At 35.8% G+C, this 18,012-nt stretch overlaps 1 protein-coding gene across 1 annotated transcript in view; it reads right to left on the bottom strand.

Moving 5' to 3' along the window:
* Nucleotides 1-18,012, bottom strand: part of DNAJC1 (DnaJ heat shock protein family (Hsp40) member C1) — a 106,259-nt gene that overhangs the window by 65,061 nt on the left and 23,186 nt on the right. Inside the window, exon 2 of the mRNA XM_071735077.1 lies at nt 249-350. Within this exon, the coding sequence (XP_071591178.1) occupies nt 249-350 (102 nt within the window). The remainder of the gene's footprint in view (nt 1-248; nt 351-18,012) is intronic.

The raw sequence follows: 18,012 nt of genomic DNA, 5'->3' as shown, positions 1-18,012 counted from the left end.
TACTTGAGGTATTCTTCTCAATTTTTTAAAATATATAGGTAAATACTAAATCTGAGTTATTCAACAAATTAATCCCAAAAAAGTGTACTTGTTTTTTATCTAGCTACATCAGGAAAAAAGGTAATTTAATGTTAAACTTAGTCGACTATTTCAGAGGTGTACCATAGCTTTTACTAAAAAAAAAAATCATCATAAAAAATTTTTATTATAACTTCCTTAAAGCTTTTACTGACTCACACTGTACTTACTTGCCTAAACTGTGTTTCTGCATTTTCATCTTTATTCTTGTCTGGGTGCAAAATTAGTGAAAGCTTTCGATATGCTTTCCGAATGTCTGCAGATGAAGCATCCTGAAAAAGGAAAACAAAGCAAACTGTCACAAAGTAATTCCCAGAACTTTTTTTAGATGTGTAGACAGCCAGCAAAGTGCAGGAACTAAAGCAGCGTAATTTGAGACATCTAACAACCAAACCATGCAACTACCGGAGCCTAAATGACTGAGCAGTCATTCAGTCCAATTCATCTTTCATCTCAACTTCCTTCATTACCATACACCCATTACAATGATACTTGACAAAACTTTCAAACACTTTCTTGCTTGAAAGCTAACCCGGGCACCTTCAGCACGATTTAAAAGTCCAAATAAACCCTGACAATTATTGCATCTACATATCTTCAAGACAGACATTATTTCAGCAAATTATCGTGCTCATTTTCCCAAACTCAGGACTTGCTATGAACTCCTCCCTTATTAATATTTACATGTAATTCACCACTAATAGGACTTCCATTCAACTTTGGCTTCACTATGCCTTACGAATTCTATTTTTCTAAAATAACTTTAAATTGCAGTCTCGATGCTATGCTACAGAACCAACATCAACCTATACCTTAATCATTGCCAAAACTGCACAAATTTTGGGAGAAGAATTAAAACTTGGAACATAAAAACCATCACTGATGCTTTGCTGCACAATGCCCAATTAATGACTGCTCTTCAGCACATGCTATAGAGATACCCAGAAATGGAAGATTTCTAGAACTGTATTATATGCTACATAGGTTTTACACTCAACACAAAGCATCACATTTAAACAGAACTACCTGCAAGCTCTTACTAATGAGTAAGGAAACATTTTAGAAATCAACTGCTTATCTCAATTTTTATTTCTTTATTATATACATATTGTTCCCCAGTACATTCTCTCTCTCTCAAAATCACAGTATTTAATAGGGATTAAAAAACACCAAAACCCTAGCTGTGAGAGGCACAGAGCTGAAATAAGATAATAAATAATTAATGCAATACTGTAATTAGTCTGTCAGGCTTTTTATTACCAATCATTATTTTCATTTTTAAATTTTCAGTTTTATAAAGTGAGGCTATAATAATGCTGCATACAAGTTTGGGCCAGCAAATGAAAAAAAGACAGAAGAGAAAAGGGAAAAGGAGAAAGCAGGTGAAAACACAGAACTGAAGAAACTCCAGCTCTGAAGTTATATTTTAAGGAACTTCTTATTATCACCTAATACAAGACCAAAGTTTTCAGTAGTCTCTTGGCTGCCAAATAAAGGTGCTTTTATTACTCACAGGGAACATTTCTCCTGAAAAGATGGCCCATGCATTATTAATTTTTTTTTTTAAATTATTTCACCAGCTACTTCTAGGGCATGAGCACACCAAAGCATAACTCCTCTTCTAATGTACAAACTTACTTCCAGCTTGATTAGTGCCAGTGAGTTGTTTCATATTGCCATTGTTCTATAGGTTTATTACAAGTCATTAGTTAAGGACAAGGAAGAGACAGCAACTAAATATTCTAAGCACAAAGCAACATTAAATCTCAAGAATTCACACTTAGAGTTATATCAAATAAATGTGCAAATGCAAAGCAAATTAGTTTTTTAAAAAAGAGGGATTGAGCCTATGATAACCTCAAGAAATCAGTATGTCCAGAACACCTATCTGAGATAAACCACAGCTTATGCTTTCTCTACCACACATCTAGATGTGCTTGATACTATTTTGGAACACTCCCAATGAACAATTAAAACCTGATAAAATCATAATAAAGAGTTATCCTACAGTATACTTCCAACTAACTTAAAAACAAGCAAGCAAAGTTACAACATTTTCAGTTGTATCCAAACAATATAAATTTTAGTTTTATTTGGGAGCAGCATAACTATTTGTGTAAAACAGCAGGTAAAGGTAGTTTATCTGTTTCATGCTTAAGCAAATCAAGAGATCCCAAGTCAACCCTGAAAGAATAAAGTTGCTTAAATATTTATATTCCTTCACCTTGAGAAGTTGAAGCAAAAACTTACACATTTACAACAAAAATAAATACTGTTCATCTTAGTTACCAGAAATAATTTAGATATTAGTCTGTCTTCTACCAGCCCAGTCAGCCATTTCATGTGAGCTTGTCTTATAAGCAAAATATGGCATTTCATCACTATGATAGCAGGGAAAAAAAAAGTTTACTGGCCATGGTTTTAGCTAAGCCATGAAAATGATCCTTATGAACATACCAGCTAACTGTAATTGCATCTCTAAAAGGTTGAAAAGGGGACAATCTCACCAGTAAGAAATTAAACACAGGATGCTGATGTCAATTATTTAAATATACTGGTCCACATGAATTTCTAAAGCTCAAGAGCATCCTGCCTGCTAAATGAGTCTTGACAATACTGTCAAACACAACACAGGAAAATGTTCTATCTTCCAAATATTTTGCTAATTAGTCCTACCTATGGGTCATGTTAGGCATCTCCAGGCATAGTTCCAGATCCTCTATGAGCTGCCCTTGACAAAAGTGGTTGGTTTTGGAGAAAAGCCTCTCATCACTACAGAACTTCCTAGCAGTATATGACCCTAAATGAATTATTCTTTTCAGACTAATAAAGAAACATCTACCATACTGAATTCAGTTGTTCTAAGGAACTTTCATTTATAGCTAATTGACTCAGTTGGCCTCGTTCAGTAGCATTTCCATAGAGGCTCAGCAACAAAACAGTGAGTTAAGAGTCAGTGTTTTCTAAAGACTAAGATATTATTTTACATACTAGGGCAGAAGTCCAAAGATTAGAGAGACAGAAAGCTATGTCCACACTGAGGTTTTGTTTGCATTACAGAAAAAGCTCTGAAGTCTTGTTGGATGGTTTGTTTACCATTCAGATATCTCCATCTCAGTTGCAGCTGTACAGGGAAAAATAAAATCTGTATAGGAGCTGATAATATTGGAAACAGCTGATCCATTCACTGGTATCTCCAACATCATGCTTCAGGTTTCCAAGTTTTGCCATCAAATAAGGCAAATGAGTCTGTCACACTGTCTCCCTCATGTGGATACAAACATCAAAAGCAGCATCCTATTTCTCGGTAACTACCTTTCCAAAGCCATATTGTTCCACCCTATTTCCAAGCTTGAACATCTCTTTGCACACCTGTTTCCAGTTAAGGAATCTTACAAGTGGAGAGCTACCATCACTGCAACAACAGCACATGCTTCCACCTGCAGCATCTAACTCCACTTCCCGATGAAAAGGCAATACTCCATCACATGTATTTTGAAAAACAAAGCACAATTTAAGCACTTATATTAAAAGATAATGGAAAACGAATGCTCTAAGCTAAAATAAAAACTGCTCAACTGTCGGCTACATAGCTGGGAAAAAGGTACATATTAGACAAGTCAATGGAGAAAAAAGTGTTTTGTGCTGGAACTAGTTCTCCAAATAATATGCAAACTGCAAGTCTATACTTAAAAAGGTTAGAGTTTGGCCTTCTATGCATGCAAACATGCAATTTCTTATGTGGGGCCTTTTAAATTGCTAACAGTTCACTGAACAAGCAGAGTGCCCATGTGTCCAGTTACATTACCTCTAGGTAGAATTTAGAGGTTCAATTTTTTACATTTTTTTGCATAATCCCAAGCAAAGCATTAAGCCCAGGTATTTTAGCACACAAACAAAACTACCATTTGAAGGAATCAACAGTATGTCAAAAGTTGAACATCTTCCTTAGAGAACTCTGTTGGTATTTTTAATTTTTGTCATCAGATTCCCAAGGTAGGGGAGAAGATAAAACATTCTTCTCAGTATGTATGTCTATCACTTTTGGCAGCTTGTTTAATTCAGACAATTAAAGCCATATTACTATATTTTATTTTACCAAGCACCATTTTCATATTCTCTAGTATTGTCAAGAAACTTTTATCACTAAACTACAAACTCATAACGGGAAACAAAGACATGATTTTTTTACACAACACATAAAAAAAGAAATTATTTTAATAGGCACTTGTCTTCCATTTTTTAAAAGTAAAATTATTGCTGAACATGCACACAGATTTAAATCTGGTCTCCTCCTCTGTCTATTCAAATTCAGACACCCACCCTACAGAATTCCCTTCCACCTTGATAATAAATACAAAAACTGGTGTAGTACAGTTCAAGTATATTACTCCATTGCTTTCTATTCCTAATGTAACTATGATTACTAATGAAGCTAAAAAAAAAGCCTCGTTGTGGTCCCAAGACAATTCTTGGTGAACACATATCAGATATTGCCATAGGCAAACAGTGATTAGGTCAAGGGGAAAAAAATAATCAATGCCTACATAGTTTTCACTTACCAACATATACAATTCAAAACCTAAATTGTTCCCTTGAGTGCAATGCAGTTATACAACAAGACTTAGTTACTTACAATTTAGCAACTGCTTCTAATGCAGTAAATGTGTTCAATTCATCTTGGGTTTTAAATATGCCTGTCGATGTTTTCAAATAGGTGGCATTATCTTTATTAGCAATGGGAAGGCACCAGTATGCAGACAGAAATCATGTTTCTATTCACTTGCACTATGTCTATTTCATTGCAGTGCTGCTGAATAACTGCACAGAATTATCCACAGGCCATTACTGAAGCTTTACAACAACCAAAAGTGACAAACGTATAAAGCACCAACAGACTGTATTTCACATGTGGAGCTTAACACCTGTAAATAAACTCAGAGCACACTTCATGAGGCTTTTTGCAGCCTTTCCAAATTATAAATCAAACTTATATAACTCTTGTGTTTGGGTTGGTTTTTTTGGTTTGGTTTTGTGCAACAGCACAAAAGAGCACATGGTTTCTTCAACCAGAATTTTTGTGTAGAAGAGGTACCAGTCACTACTTTCCTTTTGGTAACCATCAGGTATGCAAGTTGAAGCAGAATGATAGAGAAAAACACAAAGTAAGCTCTGGAAATTTACAATCACATTTTTCTTTTGTCCCACAGAAATTCACAAAACAAGCAGGGGCAGGTAAAAAGAAAGCTAAATCTGTCTATTAAACATTGTGTCAACATTGCTACTTTCTACCTGGCTTTTTCATCTGAAGTCCACAGAAAACACACATACCCAAGTGCCACAGACCAAGCAACCATGGCTGCAGGCCAACCATTAAATACCCACAGTCATCATCCTCTGACCAACATCAAGGAATAGTGTGACCCCACCCAAGTGCCTCGTATGGGGACAGAACAGCAACCTCAGTTGCTCCACAACCCTTTCCTAGGATGAAAACCATGTAACCGTGGCCACACTTCCAACCTGATTAATTCTCACTCCCACTTTGGTTCAGCACAGGCTGACAACTCCTCAGCCTGCTTGAAAAGCCATTCTGACTCTGGAAGCTTACTACCAAACCTGCATGAATTCAGTGCTTGCATTCACTCTATACTTAGTACCTTCTCTCTAAAAAAAAAAAAAAAAAAAAAATTAAAAAACCAAACTAAAAAAATCAACTTTTTCTTTTTTAATTTTAAAAAGAAAATAAGACTTAGAAACAAACAAAAAAATTCCTCTCATTAGCACCAGTAGCCTTAAATGTGACAATGCATACTTTCCATGCACAACCACAAGCATCCCTGTTACCTCAAATACCTTTTTTGGAAAGTAATTTCCAAATAAATGAATAAATAAATAATGATGATAATAATATCATCATCATCACATCTGCGTGCCATTTCTACACACAAAAATTGCTCAGGAGCACCAGGAGGAAAAGCAACAACTACATAAAGCAGGCATATCCATATCTAACATGGTTACTCCTCTAATAGCAGCAACAGCACAAGACAAGAAAAGAAATGAATCTTCACCCATATCAAATGTGGTTAAAATATCACTCCTGCATTTACTTCACGTGCATCCACTGCAACCTGGTCCTAATTTAAGGTCCCATGACCAGATTAAGTACACCTGAGTTTGCCAAGTTTGTGCTTGGAAAAAACACCTGGGGAGGGAACAGAGCTCTGTAGCAAATTCCAGAGGTGAGAAGAACCTGCTGGCAATCCTGAAGAATATAACTCTTGGAAAGAAAAGCAAGCGTCAACCAGAAGACCAAGCATTATTTGTGCTTTTATAGTTAATAGATGCCAACTGAGTTTTGGCTTAAATTTCTTGCTGCATAACCATTGTTCAATTCACCCTTCGTTTTTATTGAACTTCCTAAGACACTCATCCTTTTCAAGAACGTAAAATGAGTTAAATTCACGTTTGCTGCTTCTCTGCAGATGAATGCTCTGAGTCTGCCCAGGCAGGAGGACAGATCTGCTCTGCTGCAGACTGAGCCATGTCTCTCACAACATTCCGTTGATTTAAACTGAATAACAGCACAGCAGGGGAAAATGTTGGAAGTAAAAATAATGCTAAAAAGGTGTTTTAATGCTTTTTTATGTTGCTAAGTTTTAAAGCAATTCATGAAATGAAAATGAATACAAACCAGCACAATGTATTCCTGTGAGCTTCTGATAACTGGCACAATCCCTTCACTGGCATGTTTGTTTCCAGGGGAGTGTGTCAAATGAAAGAGGACTCTGTTTTCATCCCAGCGTGCCAAATGAATGAAAATTCTGCTGCCTCATGCTTGAGAAACCAAAAAAAAGTGTTCTCCTCAGCACATGTGCACAATTACACGGGCTTAGGTTTTCTTGGCCAATTTGAACAACACTATTTACTACGTAATTTTTCTTTTATGTTGAAACTATCTTAGCCTTTTGCCTTTTTTACTTAGATTTCCAGAAAATCATCATTTAGGAAAAATCTGGTTGCCCAAGAGAACACTGTCATGTATAACCGTAAATTATGATTTAATATGAGCTTTGACCCCAAGATGCAAAGACCACTAACCCACTCTCAACATTTTTAGAATTATTCTTCAAATTTAGAGCAGAAAAAAGCTATAAAACATTATTCTGTCCAATACTCATTGATTCAAAATCCTTCCTACAGCTACTGTTTGTTTCCATTTAGTTTTTCTGGTATTTCAAAAGGAAGAAACTAGCATCTTTTATTTATTTCAGGAACATCACTGAATAATTATTTTTATTCGATTTTATTCCATTTAAGATATTACATTTATTGTTAGCATATTTATATATTGACATATATATTTTTTCATAATATAGATAGTTGTATATATTTATATATACCTGTGTGTATTCTAGAGTGTTTCTCTTGAAACTGCCTATTGCAGAGACCACAGCTTTCCAGTCTGCAAGTCTCAGATAAAAACACCACCCACAAAATTCCTGGTCCTGCAACATATTCACAGGAAATTAATTGCTACTAAGAAAGCCCACTTCTTTTACAGTCCAGGTTGGCAAAGAGAGCAAAAGGTGATGTCTCTTGCAGTGCAACTTAATGCCTTTGCCCCCAGATAGCAGTCGCCTGATTTACAAGAGGGGCATCACTCTACCCAAAGAGGTGAATGCAAACCCCACTCACTACTGTGAAGCTGCCAAGATTTTGGAGTGCTGGATCTGAAAAGTTCCAACCCTTCCTACAATATAACACCTAAAATATGTTGCTCTTTGATTTTTTTTTTAATATAGTTTTATAGCTACATTTCAATTTAAGTACATTTCCAACTTCTTTCTAGAGAGCAAGGGGTTAAAGGAAATTGGAGAAGCAGCAAGGCTATATCTATACTAGGCCTTTACCCCCTCCTCTTCCTTATCCTGTTCTCATTATATCCGTCCAACAGAAGTGACATTACTGACCCATATGGTCCTACACACCTAGCCTGTTCTTCTCAAACTGCTTCACAGATATCAATCTAAGCATAATTTTTTGGAGTGAGATTACTCATGACCACAGACTTAGGTCTTAAAGAAAAACAAAGGCAAAAGTAAATAAATAAAAATAACACGAAAAAAATGTTTGGGCTGTTACTGAATTCCTGTGTCACCTAACCTGTTAATGTAATTTTTGAGACTACATCTTTAGCTGAATTGTAAACCCTAAAACTTCATATTTTTAAAGGGCTTTATTATCCTCTCTTCTGGTGTCTAAAAATGAGGAAAGGCATACAAGAGACAGGATACAGGATGTATGGCTGTAAAGAAAATATTATAAAGCCATACAAGAAGCCAACAGAGAACAATTATCTCCACCACACGTTTTCAAAAATCTATCTATTATCATCCACATCACCGTAACATCTGCATGGTGAGTAATCCCCACAGGCATCGACTTTCAGAATAAACATTAACTATTTATTAGCAACTTCCTCAGTCCTATTAGCAGTAAAAGACACTAACTTATATGCCCTTACACCCACACATATCCTTCATACATATTTTCATACACGCTCACCCAGATGCCAACATAAAAACATGCAAATAAGGATACCTCCTCCAGCAGTCCCTAACACTTCCACATTGCTCTAATTGGTGTTTGTAATTGTTGCAACTTCACGAAGTATTTTAAGAATACAGTTTAATAAAAGCTGTTACATAAGCTTGGAATGAAAAGACAGCGATCATTTTCCTACCTTGACTTAGGTTTTTAATGCACCACATTTTTTAACAAATCACAAAAACCTGGGTATCATGAAGCTCCTCTTGCAGATGCAAAACAAATTGGAAAAATAGAAATCATGCCTTGAATAGTCAACAAACCTAACTGTCAAAAATGAAAAAGTGTTTCAAATGGGATTTTATGAGGCCTGTGTCCCCTGCAGGGCCACTAAGACTCAATATTTTAACCAGCAAATTGAATTACAGAATCACTATTAACACTGCTATTTAGCACTAACCTGGGAAAACCTACAAAGATACTGTTGAAAAGAATTTGAATTCTAAAAGACTCAAACTAAAGAACTGCTCTGAGAAAATATGACACTATTTCCTACATTAAAGTCTAATGGTCTACATCTGGGCAGTATTCATCAACTACACAAACACAGGACAGAAAAAAGCACTTAAGCAGGAATTACCCATGAGTCACAAGTTAGGCATGAGGCAGTGACATGATGTTGCCTTTCTGTCCAGCACAGCCCACAGTGACATGAGCAGTGCAGCAAGAAGGAACCATGTCACTTCACCCAGCAATTGCAGGACCTCAGCTCATCCCTGCACTCAGTTCAAACAATATGGTAAAAAATGGTTTAAGCCTGTTTGGAAGACAAGCAAAAAAATCTGAAAAATAAGAGGTCTAGGAGCAAGAAAAGAAAAAAGGTTACTTTTTCAGAAAAACTGAAAGAATAAGAGTTATTTAAGCCTAAAGAAAAGGCAGTTGACAAATTTGTAAATTTGGCAGCTCTCCAAATTTGTAAAAGGTAGCTGTAAAGAAAAATAAAATAATTGCCTTGGTATCAGGGCTAAGCAGCAACAGTCAGAAAATAGCATGTTATATCTGGTTCAAGTTAGGTTCCAGGAAAACTTCCTAGAAACACCACTAGCATTTCACTGAAATCTCCTTTACAAGCAAATCTTGCATACATTTACCAAGCATGACTTAAATTTCATCAGTTCTGTTGCAGCAGGGTTGGTCAGTAACAGTACTGTATTTTAGAATTTAAATTTCCTTCAATTATCAATTTAATAATTACTCTGAAAATGTTCCAGCTGGACTTACTGCATCTGTTTATGTAGTTTAAAAGGTCCTGGCTTAAAGACAGTATTCTTGTCACACTGAAGATGACAGATGCTCATGCTAAAAGAGAAAGGGTCAATGAGGTTTTCACAAAACCTAAAAGGTTTTCATTACAGATTATGTTAAGGTAACTTTGAGATCACACAAGATACTAATACCTATGAAAGCCCTAAAACACATTTAACAAACTTGTATTAATTTATTAAAAAATTATTTCTGAGTGTTTTTTCAAAAGTACTGCTTTTAATAGCCAGGTTTATAAAGAACTACCAGAAGCATTTATCAAATTCCTTCCTTCTTTATTTAGAATACTTTCTACTGAACTAGTTAGGATTTAGCCCTACCAGTCATGTAGGACAGTCACATAATGATCCTTTTATACTCATTAACTACCATTTTAATGAGCTATTACTACCTCGGGACTCAGAAGACCTCAGGGAGGTTGTAACATGCCACTACCTATATAGGAATTCACTGCTGAGTTAGTATGCAGCCTCCTTGAAAGAATATAGGAATGCCCTCCAAACACTCTGTAGTACAGATGTCAGTGTCAGCAAAATTTCCGCATGGGAAATGCATCTCGACCTAAAACTTAATAAACATCTCAGTTAAAACTCCAGTCACCTTAACAGATTACCTATTACTATGGCCCACCAATTTGCTAAAAGTTACCACACTCCTAACCTGAAAGCTGAGCTGAAAGTATAAGCATTGCCTGACCACCTCAACTCACAGCTTGATAGAATAAAACATGGCAAATCTGATAAAGGACCAGGGCAGAAGGCAGGGGACATTAACATCCCAAAAGACCATTTGCAAAACCTGCAGAGTCTGTATGAGCTATAAATTAACAAGCCAGTGTTCAAAGGTACCTGGATAAAGAAATCAAGTTTAGCATTAGGAACCATCAACTAAAATTCATACAGAAAACTGATCTATAAACAACTGAATGCTAAATGAAGTTATTTTTTTTTAAATTGTGCCCATAATAAAAACACATATATATGTAATGACTTGTGACAGAACTGACTTGAAGACAAACCATCCCACTCACTAGCAATTTTGTACAAAAAAACTGATATTATGGTCACCGAAAACGCTTATCTGACATTATTTCCAGTGCGAATGAGCCAAATAATCCTTAAGGAAGATAATTACATTTCAAGATTTATGGCAGCTGTGGACAGATACTGTTACACACAGTGGCACATTGTTCCCTGAACTGCCCCCTATGTTTTTCAAATCAAAATGTTTGAACTGAACCACACAGGCCCAACTGAGAGCCAGAAAGCTTTTCATAAAGCCATTCACTGCAAGACATTAATGCTCTCCTCTTATAGTACTACTTGGAGGAATCATTTGCAACAGGGAATGAGTGGACTAATCCGTACTGATCCACGAACTGCCTCCTCCCTCTTGGCCTCTGGCTCCCTCAAGAGCCAGAAGAGCAGAAGACAGATTCCAGCTAAACTGGGAGACCCTCAAATTGGGGCATTCCCTTACAGAAGCAGCCTAGGGAACAGCTGGTAGAGGCAGGTTGTGCTGAGCTTCTGCTCTCACAGCAATATCCATAGCAAGGCTGCAGCTGAACCAGATGCTCAAAAAGCCCAGACAAGTCTAGAAGAGGCAGAGGGCAAGTCTGCACAAGGAGAAGATGTGTATGAAGTAAGCACTTATTCTCATATACTTCAAGTGTTCTTCAGTTAGGTGAGTGCAACACCCAACCACCTCATCACTGCAGAAGGCAGTGGGTATCAAATACATGTATGTGCCCACTTCTCTCCTTACACAGACAAAAATAATTCAGAAAAAAAAAAAAGCCTCACTTGCTGGGAAGCTAAATAGTGTCACCACCATCAGAGGACTGAGAGGAGCACAATAACATCTCTTACCCAATATTCCTTCTGAAGTCACAAGTGAAACAGATTGAGAAACATTTGAGAATGTTTCTCTTGAGAAACATTCTTCTTGAGAAAAATAAGTAAAGGAGCAAATGTAAGGTCTGTTTTTCAGCTACTGAGACTAAAAGGCAGCAGCTATATTAAGTATATTTGCCTCCATACTCTCCTCCACCCAGAGATCTATTCTCAAGTCACAACTCCAGTGTCAGATAGGACAGCTGTAGAGGTCTCACTTTATCCATCCCCATATAAATTTCCCCACCATCACAAGCAGAAGTAGCTGATAAGAAAAATTTTCTTCTGATGTGTATTTTAAAGATGGCTCTTCAATCTGGAAGTGGTACAGAGCAGGACAGAGAACAACAGCCAAGTAAGTGCAGGAGCTATAGAGTTGAGTGAGCAGAGATTGTAACCAGACAAACACTGCAAAAGGAGAAAAGACCAAAATAATGAGGGAAAGGATGCCTTTTGCTTTGCCTGCAAGAAAGAAGAATCAGCAGTTGAGTGAGCAGCAATAAAAACTTGGCACAGGTTACATACCATTAACTCTGTTACCAGAAATCTGTTTCAGCCAACTGACTGCAGAAGATAGTGGCTATTACCAATTCATTTACTTACCTCTCAACATGGGATTACAGGATTATCAGCATCAAAGATAACAGTGAAAGCCAGAAGATAAAACTCTGGTTCTACTGAACCAAGTAAAAACACTGACAAATGTACAGTATTTCAAATCTAAAAGCTAGAGGAAAAGTTTTGTGATCACGGGTCTTAAACAAAGCAAAGATAAATCTTAGTGTAGGTTATCCTCCAAGTTTAAGTTATAAATTAAAGACTGAAAAAAAAAGCTCAACAGACAAAAAAAAAAAGAATATATCTGCTAGGTAACTGCTGAAGAGGAAAGGACTGAAACTGTAAGTGCACGAACTACTACACAGAAAAAAAAGGGTTCTGTTACTGACAATCCAGTAAGTACCAATAAAAGCCAAATCCATGTTTCCCTCTGTCTCATAGCCCCAGCCATGGAATCAAGTTCAAGAAATGAAAAGGGATCCCAAGAGATGCAATTTCTTCCTCTTATAAGTTGTCTTTTTTGGAAAGAAAAAAAAAAAAAGCCAAAACGGGGATAGCAAAAATACTGCAAAACTATTTCTGAAAAATTCAGTCACAGCAAGTACCACTGGCCAAAATAAAAGAAGTATTTACAGCTGGGAGAAGAAACTGAGGAAGCAGGAAGAGGGACCTAAAATGAGTCCACCTTGTCTACCTCCCCTCTTCTAATTAGTCCCACAGAAATCCTGAGCCAACTTTAAGGCAGATGCCAGCAGTGGAAGCTGTATACCCTGTGGCAATGTCAACAAAGAACACACTGTTGGCAAACACACCAAAAAGATTAAAATTTTTGGTCAAGTCCCATTTCTATTCTTTGAATCAAGCAAGAAGATGATTTTTTGTTTGTTTTTGTTTTTTTTAAGAAGCAAGAGAACCAGTTCTTAAAAAATAATAAGATTGTTTTGTTAAAAGGTAAGATTTGAATTTTAGTTAAATCTAAAGTATAAACATACAGATTAAAAATTAGGGAATAGCAGAAATATGATAAAGATAATTCATTCTAGAGACCATACTGAGTATTCTGAACCAGTAAAAGACATGTGGGAAGAACTCAGTGTTTCCCTGAAAAGCAGCTACAATCTGTTGTTACTCTGCTGCTCTGTCTTTATGCAACATACAGAAGATGAGTGCTTACCCAATAAGCAGCTATTCAGGATTTTTCTCCACACGTTTGTTCTTGTGTGGCCTCATCTGCTCTTATGCTGCGTGCTCTTCAAACACGTTCAGAAGCCGTGGTTGTTTTGAAGGCCATCACAATGGCAGAGTTTATCAAGAACATTATTCTCTATTGTAATATCTTAAGAGACAAGTATGCATTACTGCCCTTTTATTTTATAGATTATAAAATAAGGGCCAGATCAAGGTAAAATCTGCAGTAATCTCAGGTGCTAATTTTATCTCGGATACGATTTTTCCAAGTGCTCAGTATCAAACGACATTCCACACATTCAGGGCACAGACTTAAATCGACTTCAGCTGCAGCTGCAAACCCTCAGCATTTCTGCATGTAAGCCCCGAGTATCTCAAATTATGCAACCAGAATTGCAGAGCACTCAAATCAATTAGTCACCACTTGGGAAAAGTTTCATTTAAACGACTTGCCTAGCATCACACAGGAATTCTGTAGTAGAGAGAGGAACAGAATCCAATCCTCAAGGGCACTTTTCGTCTGACTAGCTTACCCATGAAACCATTTTTTTCCCCTGCAATCTTCTCCCCCACTCTGCATACCCTCAACATCTACAGGTTAAACAGTTTTTACAGACAACAGTCTCTTTCAATACATAAGCCTGGAGCTGCACTGGGGCCACATCTCTCCCTGAGCCTGAATAAGTAAAGACCCTGTAGAATATAATGTAGTGAATTAAAAATCATCACAATGAACAAGCACAAAGAAACCAAATTAAGATTTGAGACATTCTGAAAACTGACATTCCCTAATTTTACAGTATGCAGTCCTGAAAATTTTTGCTACTCTTTAAAAGGGATATTATAGTACAGATATGGCTGTTGTACAGAAAGACAGAGAAACAATAAGATTCAAAAAGGAAAAAAATATTTGCATATAAAACCACAGTGTTTTCCTGCCACCCCTCGAATAGACCCCAGCTCTCTGAAGAATCATTTTGATTCTAACAGGCTCCACTAAATCGCAGAACAACCTAGCTAGTTATAAGCTTTCCTATTTCAAATTACAAATCTAACTTAAGACAAACATAACATAAAATGGATTATTCCTTAACACAATAAACACGTAACATTTCTGCAAGATACGCAATAGGATATTGTTATCTGCACAGAACTAAAAACCAGGATCTGCTGTATCATTTGAGAAGGGCAGGGAGAAATCAGCAAACTGAGTGCATCAATTAGGAATAGCAAGGAGACTGCACATATTACAAGCAGCTGAACCCAAGTGTAGGAGGACGGTTCTGAAACATGCAGTGTCCAGGCAGCTGATGATTCTCTGACAGGAAAGTACACTTTGTCTCAAAAGACCCAGAAGTATTCACCAAGCACTTTCTGCATATGTATTTTTATCATTTATGACAAAGAAGCCCAAGACCCACCACCTTGCAAAATCTCCCACGTACAACAAAGTAATGAGATTCTAAAAATAATGGCAGCCACATGAGAAAATGGCTAAGAGTTTTAATTACTAATTCTGTTATGGTACAACAAATTTCTTCCTTAATAATTCAGTAGAACTTCTCCACAGATGAGGGTACTCCAGAAGTACAAATGTAGATGTCTACTTTCAGACCAGAAATTACTGCAATAATTTTTTATCCAAACTACTTAGAATCTTACTGAAATATAACTGGTGAGGCACATTTTCAGAAGTAATAAATAATGCAAAACTGTTTTGCTTATGTGAATGGTATTGTTAGAATTTATAAATACATGACATACTTGTGAAATTTCTGTATCACCTCCATCTCATTTTATCACCACTTTAATGTAAAATGTTTGACTATGATTTAAAACACCATATAAACTATGGAAGACAAAATCTATCAAGCTGAATAAACATGAAGAATCCAAGTCTTTTCTTCTAAAAACAAACAAACAAAACAAAAGCACAAAACATCCCCCCACAAAACAAATTCCACAAGCCACAAGTAACTGTAGTCATATTTTTAAAAATACTATTTAATGTAGTTTAGATTTTATGCCATTTTCCTGCACTACGTAAGAATGAAAAGAATAGCTTAAAGAGCTCTTCCCACATGCAGCAACCAAAATTTGCATGAAATAAAACCCACATTATTTTAAAGATTAAATTCCATCTCCACAGGTCTCCTGCAATCTTACATCTCATGCGTGTATTTACATAGGAGTCAAACACGACTGCTGCCTAAACACTGGTAGAATTATGCTCCCAAATAAACTGACAGGCATACTAGTCTTTTATTCAATAATATTTATAAATGTAGATTTAGACTTAAATATCCATGAACAGAAAAATTACAGGCACCTTTACAAGCAAGACAACTTTAGATATGGAGAACAGTTTATCTTGCCCATGAAAACCTTCTGTTTATATTGATCTAGAGTTGCATGAAAGAGTCTCCTCTATAAAGGATTCTTAGCATAGCAAGCATTCCTCAAAAAACTGAAATAAGGACAATTTCCATAATAGTCTTAATTTTCATGGACTTTACACACAGAGAGGTAATAATGTATATACACATATACTTTATGTAGTGTTATTCATTTGAAAGGCTTTAACAGTTTTTTTCAGTCTTAACACTACCTGCCCCCTTTCAGCTAATAATGTCAGATTAGACCAAAAGGAGATCTGAGGGAGAAAAGCAGCTCTCAAAAAATGAAGAAACAACAAAAGGAAATTGGGATTTGGGCCACCAAGATACAACTCTCATTAGTTTCTATATTTCTTTATTGGTATTTATACCAAAAAGAGTGAAAAGAAGAATATTTGTACAAGACAAGTCAAGGATATTTGTTCAGATAATTTTTTTTATTAACAGGAAATACACACAAAACGTGATACAAGAAGTAAAAAAGCTTTAGTGATAAAATACTAAAAAAGGACTTTTTATTGCTTTCTTAACTGAATGAAATATCCAGAAATCCTTAACTGGGTCTAAAATTTAAGTGAACATTGAATTAAGGCACACAAACAAAAAACTTTCTGCTCACTGCATTAATGAGCTGCAACACAATGAAATTCAAATTCTGAAAGGCTCCTTTATGGCAAAATAAAACAAAAACATGAGTTAATTTTGTAAGCAATTTTAAGTTCTTCATAATTATTTATTCTGCTCTCCCTAAACATTTCAACAAGAAATGCTCATCATTACACAGTTTTATATGATCAGTTTTATCAGCTTTTTTGCTATGATTCTGATAAAGTAAATTAAAATTGCCTAGGTCTCTCCACAGAAGGGGAACTTCTAATTATATTTTCATTAATGTAGTAGTTTTAATCAGTGAATCTCTTCCATCACTATTAAAGAGTAAGATAAGACAAAAATAAATTCCACACACAGCATCAAGTCTTCAGTTCTGGCAGGGCACTTTTAATTTTAAATGACAAGTTAAGTATTCTTGTTAGATACTGAATTAATTCTGTGTTCAAAATACATGTAAGTAGTGAATTCTGTATTATTGAAGGAAACTTACTCCACATTTTGGTTGCTAATTTGTGCATTTTTTTTTTTTCAAATTCTTTCTTCAACCTAAAAAGGACATAACACTTTGAGACTTGCTCAGCAGTCAAAGATAAATAAAAATGCTGTATTTTTTTAATGCCAAGCAACCTTAAATTATTATTAATAAAGTTAACATAAAGACATAACACTAAGTGACAATTTTAGGGCAAAAATAACCCCAAATGTTGGCATAGTAAAAGAAAAAAGACATAGGGTTTTTAAAAGATAATATGAATTTGACACTTTGTAACAGAGATGAAACCTAGAAACCAAGACCCTCACTATTCTCTGCAACTCTTAGCCAGATAAGGGGAAATAAATGTAACACATTGCTTCTGGGGAATTCCTACTCCAGCACTGATTAAATACAGAAACTATTTCCTACAAACTAGTTATTCTCTAGGAAGTGCAAGAGTTTTATGACACCCACAGCTTTTTCCTTTTTTCCCCTTTTTATAAGAAGTGACTTCTTGAAGACAACACTTAACAACTGTATGCACTCATGTAACATAAAATCCCTGAATGAATAAATTGTTCATTAGCTAGATAAGCTTACAATTCAGTTAAGAAAAAAAAAACCAAACAAAAAGAAATAACCAAAACATTATTTTTAAAGTTAATTTGCTACAATTCTTGACAATCACCCAGAAGAACAAAAGCTATTTTGCACAAATATATGTATTCTTCCCATATCTGATTTTTTGCAATTATGCTGTTCAGCCTGGCAAGCAAACAATAATGCCCTAAAGCAAATCGATATCATATTCCAAATGCTGTGATAATTTTCTTTGTACCTTTCAAATTTCAAATTCTCTTAAATTGAATAGTAGCAGCTGGAAAAGCTTGCACTAGGTTCTCTTAAAATTGTACTGCACCACAGTAGCTAAGATTTT

This window comes from Heliangelus exortis, chromosome 2 (assembly GCF_036169615.1).
Source record: "Heliangelus exortis chromosome 2, bHelExo1.hap1, whole genome shotgun sequence".
Classification (NCBI taxonomy): Eukaryota; Metazoa; Chordata; class Aves; order Apodiformes; family Trochilidae; genus Heliangelus; species Heliangelus exortis.
This window is presented reverse-complemented; position numbering and strand designations above follow the sequence as displayed.